The sequence below is a fragment of the Microchirus variegatus genome, assembly GCF_963457635.1.
Source record: "Microchirus variegatus genome assembly, chromosome: 9".
Taxonomy (NCBI): Eukaryota; Metazoa; Chordata; class Actinopteri; order Pleuronectiformes; family Soleidae; genus Microchirus; species Microchirus variegatus.
This window is the reverse complement of record NC_139810.1, coordinates 28,319,004-28,333,235: the sequence shown is the minus strand read 5'-3', so window position 1 is coordinate 28,333,235 and position 14,232 is coordinate 28,319,004. Positions and strand designations below refer to the sequence as shown.

Below are 14,232 nucleotides of genomic sequence, written 5' to 3'. Positions count from 1 at the left end.
CACTGGGACTAAACAAATGCACAAAAAACGCAAATGCAATTTGTGTGCAAGGGTATCCATGTGTGTCAGTGCATCTGTAGACATACATGCATCATTATTTTGGTGACAGTGACATTAACAGGGGACCAGTGTCGACACACAATGCCGAACAAGCTAGGCACCCCCTTGGGCTTAAACAAAATGACTCATTCTCGCTTTAAATGCGAAAAAAAACCCCAGAAAATCCACAGAAGTCTGTGATTGCCTTTCAGTCCAACGCCAACAACTACAAAATATGTAAAGCAGCTAAAAGAGCTCAACAAAACTAGCGACGACATAATTAACAGAATATGGGTGCACGGGAAAAAACCCAACAGAGAATCTATTAGCGGAGAAATGCAAAAAAACATAATAAAAAATGATAGGACTAAGAGATACGACGTCAAGACTAACAAATAAGACAAGGCCAAATAACGAAGACACTCTCTTCTGCGTTCTTATTCCATCTGTCGCCCCAAAGCAGAGGAGTTAAACCTGTTTCCTGAGTTAAACTCCTCTTTAGCAACTCTTTCATGTAAATATGATTCCTTTCAATATCACTCTGTAGGAAAGCACAGTTGCTCGCGCTTTATAATTCTATACAAACACTTAAGCATTCTCTTTGAACTTCACCGCTCCGTTTATTATATCCTCCTTTGAAGAGCGAATGTTGAACGCGTTGGAACATTTTGATTTTTGTAGTTATTAAATGTAACACAGCAACAAATTACGTCTCAAACCTCTGTGTTTGCTGGTAAATAAAACATAGACTGTGCGCCGCCCTATCCAGCAGAATAAACGGCCAGAGCAAGAAGAAAGTTAACGTAGCCGTTTGGAAGAGTGAGAAGACGCTGGACTTTTACAAATTTATCTCACTGCAAACATCAATGCACAAATATGTTTTGCAGATGAGGCAGAAAAGCTCTTGTGGAATGCGTGTGGGGTGAGCTCCACTGCCTTTTTGAATAAAGGGGGAGATAATGTCGCTGGATAATTCCAACTCAAAGAGCCTCTGTGTGTAGCCGTATCCTAAACACCAGTGCTGCACTTCCTATCTGCAGGATATTAGAAGAACCAAGTGTTCCAGAGCCAGCAGGGGAAAGAGGAGATCTGAAGAGAGCTGATGCTCTTGACAGAGGGGTTTGCCTTCTCTACAGGAATGGCTTCATGGTAACAGAGACCAGCAGAGTAAGCGGCTTTTTTTTTTTTCAAAAAGAAGTGGAGGTAAGAAAGAGAGGGAGTGAGAGAGGGAAAGGAACAAGATAAAGCACGATGAGGAGAGAGGTAAGCTTGCAGATTCAGAAAAAGGGCTTATTCTGAAGAGATATCCATAACATTTCAGGAAATCTATAAAAATGTACTTGGGGCAGAAACCCACTTTGATTCTACTCAACGCTCGGACCCCGGCTGACCCTTTTGGTCTTGGTCCACGGACAGAAATGGCCCAGAAATGGTTGCACGTCATTACACTAAAACTCTCGCACTCTGACATAAGCGAGGTAAGAGTTGGAGTATAACGCTCAAACTTCTCGCTTTCCTTTGAACTGCTTCCCTTTAAATTCAAGTGAATCAGCTGCAGCCGTTTGAGGTCAGGACCAGACTTTGCCATTCAGCTGATAACACTGCGTGTTGTATCACTTGGTAGTGGGGTTTTCCAGGGCGGTATGAATCACTGAAAAGTATTCCAGCCTGACGTGAGAAATAGTAGAATGCAGGAGCCTTGGTAAAAGTTGCTTATTAACATAAATTCCAGGCCCTATGTTGCCCAGGGATCTGTGTTTCGCTCACGAGACTAAACAAAAGGAGAATTCACACACTAAGAGCAAAGCACAGAGTCATGCAAAGCCCATTCACTGCCTGCAGTGCTCTGTTTTTCACACTTTCTGCAAACCTTTTTTTGCCCCTGCTTTGCATATCAGCATATCCACCAATCCCAGGGGGGTTACATATATCAAAAACTGGCTAACTCAGTTGATTCGGCGTGCCAACAGTATTAATGAGGATAATGAAGCGACATGCAAAGAACGAGGAAGCTTCTGTCTCAAAAGAGGAATTTTGCCGCGTGTCCCCAAAGCAGCAGTCATAAGGATTCAAGTTACTTCCACTCTTTTTTTTATTTTTTTTGTTTCACTGTGTTCCATTATTCTTTTGAATTAGTTTTCACCACAAGTGAACTGAAGGTGTGGACATGTTTTTTTCCCTTTTTTTAATGGGCCACGTTCGGATAAAGCCCACTCTCTATAAATTGAAGTCAAAAATCCCTCAAATTAAAATGTTTCTCATTCAGTTTTCTCTGGGACATTTTCACCTTCCACTTCACAATAAACTTGGGACCCCCTGTGGAGTTGCCTCAGCAAGACAACACGGCAACATGTGGCAACAAGTGGTAAATTAATTTCACAGAAGCTGTCGATAATGCACAGCTTTTTTTTGACGGGGGCCTCCTTATGCGTTCGCCTTCTGCAACAACCTTTCCATATTTAGCCGCTCAAAAATGCAGTTGCTGGATTTGAAATAATGATAGCAGGGTCAGCATGAAAGGCAGACTGAGTGCTTAACTGCTGCGGAGTGATTTGGTAAAAGACACAAAAGCGGAAAAACTAATTACTGTGGGCTTCAAGGAAAACCATGGATAAAGTTGATATTCCCTATGCTAGGCGTCCATGTGGGAAGGCTTTGGTTTTGTCACTAATAACAAGATAACAACTCCCATTAAAGCTCAGATACAGTGGTCCTGTTGCACATATATGTTAGTTATGGAGGTCTACTTACATACATTAACTTGTTTTTATGGTCAAAAACCTCCTAGTTGCTGTAAACGAGCCGATAGAAATCCTCTTTTCTGACGGTGTTTCCCAGCCGCGAGATATGAGACATAACTCTCACCCAGAAGACAGAGTCTTGTGATTGGCCAGTACTATCCAGCACACCCGTTCTCTGAAGCGCAGCTCCCCCCTCTGGAACGGTGGATGCACTGCTACTCATTATCAAAACATTGTTTTAACAATGTTTAAAAATAGCTTCTTCACGACTCCCTGCCGCAGTCCCTTTTATGACTTTGACCCAGAGTCCTCCACAACGGACACAATTATTATTCTTCTGCGGTTCAATGTACGCAACCGGATGTGCCCGGACTAGTGCCCGGAGCAGGAGGATCTGCTGTTCAGGAGAACTGTTGTTTACGTAACCGGACCGGGTTTTTTCAGAGATCTCGCTGAGCCTGAGATTACAATAAAACACAGCGTTCTCAGCAGTGGCTGAACTGTTTGTTTAGAACCTTCAAGGCTTCTTAAACAAGGTAATGACGCAGATACACACTAAAAAAACAGCGTTAATTGGAACTTCCGGTCTAGGTCCGCTTTGTTCACTGTTTTAATCTACTTTCCTGGATTCAAATAAAAACACGTACCTATACCATGCATGGCAATGGCGTGATCTAAAACTAAACGCTGCTAAGGTGTGACTTCATTATCATTGTACTACGAAGCCTTTTCTCTTCATTTCCACTGTGTTTACGTTATAGAATAAAAATTATATTATTCTACGAGCCTGAATAAATGAAAAGACCATGTTCCTCCTGTGCCCATGCAACCGCTCAAAGACTATTACTCTATGCGAGAGCAGAAGGTTAGGAGTTATAACCATGGTAACCATTCTTTAAAATATCACATGCAGATTGGTCTTAACTCCTCCACAATCAGGAAATTCAAAAGGGAAGAGCTGGCCGTGTGAGCTCCGAGGCAATGGAAAAAAAAAAATCTTGAATAACAAAGCAGGCTCCAGGAGAAGAGAGAAGACAATGGAAACAGGAATCGATTTACTGTCTTTACAGAGCAGGCAACAGACTGTTGTCTAACAGACAGCCTATAAGTTTGAATAAAAATGGAAAATACAAACTTTTTCGCTTGGGGCTTTGTCTGTATCAGTAATCTGATCTTAATTTCACAGTTGACTTGGGGCAGCGAGGGAAGCATGCACGGCGTCACCTCTCCTCTGAAACAGGGGTTTGTTTAGTGCCCTCTCACATCTGGCCTCGCAATCTGGTGATATCACCTACTGCATCTATAAATCAGTTATACCACTGCCACTGAGAAACACGAGCTATACCAGAAATGGTGAAATTGTTATTTATCTGTGCCACCAGTTTAACTAGAAGACTAAGAGTGTTGTACACATTGGAACCAGCACCCTTAAGAGAATCGATAAGACACCAATTTGCTTGGATGGACAAAACAAAAATTTCAATGTCCCCAGCTAAAGTATGGGCCAGACAGACGAGTTAAATGTTGAAGGTCATGTGATATTGAAAGCCAATGCAGTGTAGCATCCGGCATGCATCCACAAGCATCCACTCCATTACAACATTAGCAACTAATGTTTTGACATTTGTCTTCATTATTATCAATGAACAGAGGCGATTGAGCCACCAGCATGCTCCATTACCCTCCTTCATTGCACAGTTGCACAGTTGAAATCACACATTAGGGTGGATCCAACATGAAATGACAACTTACGGGGGCTAAAGATGCACCAGCTGATTATTTAGGTGGTGGAGGGTGAGAGAGTTGGTCGTCGGGACGGTGGGGTTGAAGCCAGGGGCAGGCATGGGAGTTAGGGAATTGCTGGAGAACTGTATTGGCATTAAAGTCTGTGAAGTGTGGGGGCGCAGAGCAGCACAGCACACCTTAAGAAGAGAAGCTCATTTCAATCGGTATAATTAGCCTGTGGTAATGAAATAAGTCAGAGGCAGCACCACCTTCACTTAAGAGAAAATCGATCTACGTTTGAGGGAGTTTATTAAAGCTTAGGAATAATGGGTGATAGGATAGAGAGGGTGGAGGAGACGGGGGGGGGGGGGAGGCTGAGCCCACATGACTAGTTAATCAGGTAAGAAGAGGTGGTACCAGTGGGGCAGAAGCATGACAAGACGTATCAGCAGCAGTTTGTCAAAGCGGTTGTGCTGCAGGTCTAGAGAAGCCGGGGCAGAGCAGAGCTATAAATACTATGGGATTACAATGATAAAATAGCTCTGTGGGAAAATGAAGCAAAACACAAGCTGGTGTAACAGAGAATCCTGACTGATAGACGCAAAGAAAATGTGCATCATCGTTATGGCAACGATTCCCGTACAGGTTCGGTCATGGCTAGGAGTTGGGGAAACAACTTGAGCTTGGTTAGAGCAGCGTGCAGCGAGACAGCCACTGATGGACAACTGTCCTCAAGTACCCTAAATGCATACAGGTTGCTAGGGGTGCTGCTTGCTCATTTATCCAGCCGTCTGGCCAACTCACCTGGAGTGATGGGGGAGACGTCAGGAAGGCAGGCTGCTATTTCACGGCCTGTTAAGCGCTAATGCCGCAACATGCCCCGCGCTCCAATTTTAGGGAACAGGGAGCATTACCGCCCCGACTCAAGGTTCTGTCCGTCTGGACTGTGGACTTCGGAGAGCAGTGGGGGAAGAGACGAGGAGAAGAACAATGAACGATCTAGCAAAAAAAAAAAAAATTAAAAGACTCAGGAATGAAAGACACAGAGGGAGGAGGAGGAGGAGAAAGACACAAAGAGAGAGTGAAAAAGAGCAGAGCTCTGGTTTACATGGGCTGCTGAGCCAGCACTGCAGAGCAGACAGGACACCAGCACTGACGTCTACTACTGCCACGCAAGGCTGCATCTCGGAGGCCTCTGAAGGCCTCTCACTCCTGGACTCACAGCCTCTCTTCTCACCCACATCACTCGACTGAAACACCCACAACATTTGTCCTCTCTGGGCACTAAACCTGGCCCGTGTAATAACCACAGAACCTCTATTAAGCACTGGGGGACTGGGGGAATTGGAGCAGCTAGAGCACAGCATGAGTGATGTAAAGAATCTCCTGTAAAACAAGGACGGCTTGTGCTCAAGTTATGTCCACTCTTTGTGCCCTGCCTGGTGAAGGTATCACATACATTATGTATTTAAATGGACCCGTCTCCTCTCTTTCAAAATAGAGTAGTAAGCGGAAATAATTGCTCCTTTGCTCTCGTGTGGCCTCATACTTTCTCTGAGCAGAGGCCAAAAGTCAAGTCATTTGTATGTGCTTACGGTAAGCATGACTGTGCATGATGGGTCCTGGGGCTCATCACAGGCTGGTTACGGCAGTAATGGATCACTTACAGTACGTCAGTCCCAAGGAGTGAGGTCTTTAAAGGACATGACTCAGGTCTTCTAGGACTGCGAAACGCAAAGCCATGCAGAAACGCAAAACACAGTTTTCAGTGATGGACTGAAACAACAACAACAACAACAATGTGGACTGGGACTTTGACGCCATCCCAACCAAGCAAACCATCAGAAAGATAAATGTGTATTTGCTGGTGTAATGAGTACCAGAATAGTTGGCGTCAATTAATCAAGGTATGTCAATCAATGTTTTTTTTTTTGCGTGCAGTATGTGGTCAAGGGAAAGTAAAGTCCAGGGAGTGGATCCCTCACCTGTGCTTCTCCCTAAGGTTTCTACCCTTTTTCCCTGTTATAAGGGTTTTTTCCATGGTAGTTTTTCCTTACTCTGGTCAAAGGTCTAAGGACAGAGGATGTTACCAACCCTGTGAAGTCCCGTGAGACAAACTTTGTTTTGTAAATTGTGGGCTATACAAATAAAGATTGATTGATTGATTGATTGAAGTAGTGATTGTTGAGTCCATCCATCCATTATCTACCACTTTATCCTCCACCGGAGGGTGCTGTGCCTATCTCAGCCGACATAGGGCGATAGGTTCACCAGTCCAACGCAGGGACACATATAGAGACAAATAACCATTCACTCACACTCTCATGGTCAATCTAGAGTGACCAATTTACCTAATCCGCATATTGCATGTTTTTGGACTGTGGGAGGAAGCCGGAGAACCCGGAGAAAACCCACGCTCACATGGGAGAATATGCAAACTCCTTGCAGAAAGGCCCTTGTTCCAACCGGGGCTCGAACCCGGGAACCTGGGTCTTCTTGTTGCAAAGGCGAGAACGCCCTGATTGTTGAGTCATATCAGGCTAAATTGTGCTGGAAATATTAGATAAAGGGTGACAGTTTTCCGGTGTTCTTTCTCTCTCTCTCTCTCTTTATCTCTGTACAAGTATAAACAAAACGATCACATGACCGACTTCAGGTTACAACTCTACACTTTTTCCGACTGCTCATGAACGACGGACGGTTATTATTACTGATGGCTGTTATCCAAGGAAAGCTCAGTGTTAAAAAGTAATGGTGTAGACACACACACACACACACACACACGCCTGCGAGCCGCTCTGCAGCTGTCATGCACAGGTGAGGTAAGAGCGGTGCCTGATGCAAGAGGTCTGTCAACCTCGTTCCTTCTCGTTATATCATCGCTGGTCAAGTTGACTGTTGGCGGCAGCCTAAAACGACCCTCGGGCCACCGGCAAAATGTCCCCGCGCTCCCGGCGGGGCCACCGAGAGTCTTAGCGGTGTAACGCGGCACAGGCAATGTAAGCGTCGCATTATTACGAGCGCTGTGTGAGATAGCAGCTATAGTAGCGAAGTTCTATGAGCTCCCAAGTGGCTTCAACAGTCCTATATCAGTTTCTGCTCAGCCTGCTCTCTCTCTCTCTCTCTCTCTCTCTCTCTCTCTCTCTCTCTCCACTCACCTTCAAATCTCGCTGCTCACAAAGCAATTAGCTCTGGTAAAGTCGACCGCTTACAACATACAGGAGCTCACAGTCAAAAATTATAGGATGGAGAGTTGGTTCCAAGTTACTGCCAGCAGCACCGTGAACAGCCATCAGTCTTTATGTGTATGTGTGTGTGTGTGTGCATGACTCCTGATGATTTTTGCTTTAGTGCACTCTTTATCTTATGTTGTTGCATACTGCTCACTGCACATCACAGATTTAATGATTCGGCGACTGTACTCTGTCTGACCCTCCGTGCATTGCCAGTGATAGACATAAAATACTGTAATAGTCACCAGTGCATCGCCGAATGCTCATGTTAAGTGTCGAGCGGAATATAAAGACTAAAGGCCCGGTGTATTAAAGAGATCTGCATGCGTTTTCAGTCTGGCGAAAAAATTCCGACCACACATACAGTATGTGCCTCCATAGCGTATCTACAGCAGTGAATCATAAGGGGTCTGTCTTCTGACACCTCAGACAGACCGTGGTACGGAGTGTTCACGGAATCGTGCAGTATAGACACAGACAATATGCAGCAAATAGAGTTAAAAGTGGAATTTTGTTTTTCTCTTGCAAAAAACATCACCAGTCTTTTCTCTTCTTATTTATTTCACACGATCCATCATCTGAAAAGCCAAGCTCTTAGTTATGGCTTAAAAGGAATTATCTTTGCTTTATGCTGTCTAATATTTGGCCCGAGCGCAACAATGATGCCAGTCTTCGGCACGCCAATGTTTGTCATCGGCTTGCACTATTGGTCAGCCGAACGTTGTTGATTGATGATTTTACACCATGTACTGACCTGCAAAGCTGAGTGTTGGATTTCCCCCACTGACTTCTAAAATGAACCTGCACTTACGGGACGTGTTGCCAACTTACAAAGGTTGCTGCTCGAATTAGCAAAATTTTCAATCACTGAATATTCAAATTTTACAGTAAATCAGCTTTTTTTTTTCTCCACCACAAAAGGAAATGCACGTTGTTGAACAAGAGTGACCATTTTTTCTGCTGATGCTGGAAAATAGGACAGCGTCCTACAAAAAGTTAAGAGGCCTGTGTGTGATGATGTGTTCCCATATTAAAGCAGCAATAAAAAGTAGACTTATTTTTATTTTTGTCATTTTGCATGCTTCCGGACTAGTTTGGAGAAATATCCAGCTGTTACTGTCGATGAGGCAGCTAAAATTCCTACCACACGGCTTTTTCTTTAGCCGATATGTGCCACAGTATCCTATAAATACTGGTTTGACACCCTAAAATAACAAAGGTAAACTCACCACGATAACATATAGGGTGCATTTACACTGCATGGTGCAAATGACCCGATTCTGATTGTTACCTCCCCCGGTGGCACAAATCAGATACGAAAGCATCAAGGTGGAAGCACGAGAAAGGCACGTGGATCCCGATATTGTCAGATTCTCAGTTTCAGGCCTCATTCATAAGGCGGTAATAACTCAGATAGGAATCAGATTATGTGCGTTTGCGTCTGCAAATCGAAGCGGACAGGATCAGACGTTCTCCCTGCGACTTCCTTGCGCACATCCTTGAAAAATAAGACGCGGCGATTGACACGAACACACATGAATACAATTAACTGTCTTTCAACTGGTGCAATGGAACACGAGAGCTCACGTCAGTAAATGCAGATTTCAAATACAGGTCAAATCTGAGAGACAATGTAATCGGCAAGTTGTACATTTGATTGACTCAATCTGTTTTTCACTGGTAAACAATTTTGATAAAGTCAGTTTCATAAAAAGAAACCCGCAGAAACACAGAATCCCTGCCTGATCCCTGGTTGTGAACAGATGCATGTATTCAGAGTCTAAACGTTACTGTGAATAATCTGTATTTACATGTTAATATAACACTATTAGTGCAAGTTGGCTGAGTAAACATTCTGTGAAGCCGGGGCCTGTCGGAAAACATGTTACAGTCCAAAAGGGTGTGGATGTGCGTATTCCCAACAGGTTATCAGACCACTGCAGGACCAGAGATGACACTGAGCTGGCAAAGCGAAGGAGGAGGCCATTTTCTCGGAGTGACAAATATCTGGAGGAGTACAAACAGAAAGCTGAGCTCCTGTTGGGAGAATGCCTGAGCTTTGTCTTTGTCACGCTGTGTGACACAGACTTACAGCACCACTCCCCGAGGTGTGTGTGTTTGGATACGTGCACATACTGTGTATGAATGTGTGTGTGTGTGTGTGTGTGTGTGTGTGTGTGTGTGTGTGTGTGTGTGTGTGTGTGTGTGTGTGTGTGCACACAAAATGGGAGACAAATATCTCTCACTCTCACATCTCTTCCTCTTCCCTATCTCAGTTCCTGTGCTCCTGGAATCAATGCGTGTGGCTGAACATATGAAATAGAGCAGAACCCAAAAACTTCGGCACCTTTTCAAAGAATAGGAAGTGAAGGAGTCGGGGGGGGGGGGGGGGGGGGTGAGGCTTGCCTATTCTCATATGTGGGGCTTCTGATAAATCAGCCAAGGTGCTACCACCTCAGACTGAGCCTGGCTGAGCCACGGACAGATAGAACTGGGCCTTTTATGGCAGAAGCTGGTATGGGGAGCGACTTGGGGAGAGGTGAGGGAGCGCTAGCTCCACAGTACTGCTTTGAGCCAGCAAGATTAATGTAGGCTCTCTGGAGCAAAGGCAACATCCAGAGCCTTAATAAGGTACAAACAATCGGTTCCACTCCACTGGCTTCCCAGGGAAAACTATTGTTGTGCCGCATTGTTTCTCTCAGGCGAGGCTCCTTGGAGACGCGGGACGACTGCAGCATGTGACTGTCTCCATTACAGCCAGGGGAGAGCTCACTGTAAACCCATGTTTGTCTGTGTCAGAGTGAAGGTTGGCTGTAGCTCCCACAACCCCCCCACACCCACACCCACACCCACCGCCTCTCTTTCCCCCCGTTCGCTCTCCCCGTAAATCCAAAACTCTTGTCAGCCCACTCACCTCAACTCCCTGCACTTTCAACTTCATGTGATCCTCCCGTGTGGTCTTCCCGTCTTTCCTCTTCTTCCAGCAGTAGCCATCCTTCCTGTATTTCACTTTCTTCCTGTTGTACAATATCATCGACCCATTCTGCGGCCTGGATCCAGAGAGAGAGACGGGACAGAGAGACGAAAAGAGAGACGGAGAGAGAGAGAATAAACATCAGACAGATGACAAGAATTTTTAGGCAAAACTACAGCACAGCTCGGGGACTCATTTTAAGAGATGTTGAAAAAAAAAAAAAAAAAAGGCCCAACACAAGTCTGCACCAGGCAGAAAATGCACAAGTGACAGAGATGACAAGGCTTCTTTATTGTGTTTTTCAGCACTGGTTTGCACAGTTTGACAATGAACAAAGCGCCCTTCAGCACACATTTTGCCCAATGAGAAGTGTGCGTGTGCTGCAAGCAGCTAAAGTGACACTCCTCCTGACGGAGTAAATTACATTACATGAAGGCCAGTGTGTAAGGCAAGCAGGGTATGGTGTGTGGGGGGGATGAGGGGGATGGGGGTTGGTGGGGTGCTCCTCTTTCCTTGTCTCTCATTCATTCAGCTTAAATGAGTAGTGTTGAAAGTCCCTAGAGGGAAAGAGAAGATCCTCCTTCACACTCCATTCATAATTCATTCTCCCTCCACCAGATCACAGCCTGTAGGCTCATAATGATATAATGTAACTATTTGATGATAATCTGCCTTTCCACTTCGATTTGTAACAGAGGCATTTGGCGCTCAGAGTTAAACATTAACAGAAAGCGCGGCATAAAACATTCAAGACGCGCTGCACAATTAGCGAGCGGTCGAACAAGCTTTATGTTTGTCACTTTGAATTGTGATATCGCTGTGTGTCATACATACATACAACGCCACGCTGAAACACACACACACACACACACATGCAAATACGGTTGTGATTGCTCACATTCTTCTCCACCTTACATTTTAATGGTTTACATAATAGGGCTTTGCTGTTTTCCATATAAAGATGACACAAAAAAAAAAAGTATTGTGAATGTGCCAACTATCTCTGCAACACAAGCAATACAGAGCACAAACGCGTGCGCGTGCACACACACACACACACACACACACACACACACACACACACACACACACACACACACACATTCTTGTACTTGCTGCATACTGAGGACTGTGTTGCTGACAAAGTGAGGACCAGCATTTCCACTTTATGAATCAACACAATTACAAATATCTACTTCATGAATTACATCTATAAAGAACTACTGGTTGCAGTACCATAACATGTCTGCAGGTGGAGCCCCAGAGCAAAAAGGGCTGGAAATTTTTTTTTTTTTTTATTATTATTATTTTTTGGTCCAAAATTTTACAAAAACATGTCAACCAAAATTTAAAAAAAAAAAGATTTTGGTCCAAAATTTGACCAAAAGTGTTTGGTCCAAAATTTGACAAAAAAAATTTGGGTCCAAAATTTGACAAAAAAAATTTGGGTCCAAAATTTGACAAAAAAAATTTGGGTCCAAAATTTGACAAAAAAATTTTGGGTCCAAAATTTGACAAAAAAAATTTGGGTCCAAAATTTGACAAAAAAAATTTGGGTCCAAAATTTGACAAAAAAAAATTTGGTCCAAAATTTGACAAAAAAAATGTTGGTCAAAAATTTGACCCAAAAAATGTTGGCCCAAAATGTGACAAAAAAAAAATTGGTCCAAAATTTGACAAAAAAAATGTTGGTCCAAAATTTGACCAAAGACATTTTGGTCCAAAATTTGACCAAAAACATTTTGGTCCAAAATTTGACCAAAAACATTTTGGTCCAAAATTTGACAAACAAAACATTTTGGTCCAAAATTTGACAACACGTCATACTATACTATGTCGTCCAAAATTTGAAAAAAAAAATTGGACAAATTGAGTATAGCATGTTATAGCAACCTAGGGAAGTGATTTCAATGAAAACAAAGTGAGGACTGGCCAAAATGTCCTCACTCCGTAAAAATGACCTCACTTTGTTGGTTAAAAACCCTCACTGGTCCTCAGTATGCTGCAAGTACAAGAACACACACACACACACACACACACACACACACACACACACACACACACACACACACAGCTGCTATGATTTGGAGCTCTCCCAAATGAGAACAGGTTTGCCTTGGTATTTTGTTGCCTCAGAGTGAATGAATGGAAAAGCCACCTGCCCAAGCTGTTGAGAAGGCAGTGTAACTGTTCAGGGCGGCGGGCGGCTTAACCATCCAGTCAGCCGGTGAGCCTTGTTAGCCTTGTACTCAGTGCTCACTTACATACACACAAAAACAGAAAACGCCGGAAAAAGTAATGGCTGGAAAAGCTTGCGTCAGAGACAGAAAGAACACAATCTGGACTGATTTGTGTCTCGCTGTAATAATATCCAAAAAACACCCGATGCTTCTTAAGGCATTGTTTTGTTGTTTATTGTTAGGGTTTTTTTGGTTTTTTTTTTCCCCATAAGGTTTATTTATAATGCTTCATGCATCATTTTGCTGAACTGCCTTTGGGGCCCCGGGTCCGTGTTTATCTTGGTATCACTCATCAATCATTTTCTCTGCCGGATCTCAGGGGCCAGTGGGGAGGGAGGAGGGAGAGAGGGGTCCCTGCAGTTCCCCCCTCTGTGGCCCTTGACAGCACCTTCTAATGGGAGACGCCACTCAGACACTGATGTGCTCAGTCTTTGCTGATCTCCCTTCGTCCCTCTCCTCCTCCCTTCCACTCTCTGCAGCCCTCTCTCTCTCTTTTTTTTTTTTTTTTTTTTCTTGCCGTCAGTCAACTCGAGCCGTGCACCAGGGAACGTCTCCGTCTCCTCCTTCGCTCCGGCTCGTCTCCAGCTTTCTCTCTGCCTCTTGTTTCATCTGTCTCAGGACGCCTCACCTCCACTCGCCGAGACCTCCCCTCTCTCTTCCCCTTTCTGTTGTTTTGCACCGAGCATAACGTTGCCAAAAACAACTATTAAACACATATTTTTTTTATTGGTGGAACTGCTCAATCGCTGTATGGAGTAAACATAAATTGTGTTCTACTTTACAACATCTGGAATGTCGTCCAACGCGGCGCTGTGATCATAAACGGCGTTCAGGAACTAAGAACTTTGCAGTTTGCTGGATTCTCTCTGTGCGCTTATGCAGATCTGCAAAAGGGGAATGTCATTTGAAGGACACTCATTTGACATGCCTAAATCAGCACAATGCATCAATCAAACACTGAAATGGCCCTGCTCAAGAATGCAATCCTATTATTTCTGTATCATTCTGGGGTTTTTGTCCTTCAAAAAGATACAAGGAGTGTGTGCTTCTTAAACTGTGGCCCTGCGGGAGACAAAAAGATGGGCGCGGATGAGATAAGGCAGAAAATCAAATGACACAGGGCTATCTGATCTCCTCCAGAGCACTGGAAATTGGGGTGAGGCTTCGGTGTCAGAGGCTCCACGCCGTATTTATCTGCTTGGCGCAAAAACTTATTCGCTCAGCTATTTTTGAGTGACTGTTAGGTGGATGCTATTTTCAATTCAAGGCACTTTGGACCC

The 14,232-nt window shown here is 44.2% G+C and overlaps 1 protein-coding gene across 1 annotated transcript in view; it reads right to left on the bottom strand.

Moving 5' to 3' along the window:
* Nucleotides 1–14,232, bottom strand: part of camta1a (calmodulin binding transcription activator 1a) — a gene marked incomplete at both ends in the record, with an annotated part of 323,112 nt that overhangs the window by 136,391 nt on the left and 172,489 nt on the right. The window contains 1 exon segment of the mRNA XM_083895577.1: nt 10,653–10,788. Coding sequence (XP_083751703.1) covers nt 10,653–10,788 — 136 coding nt within the window.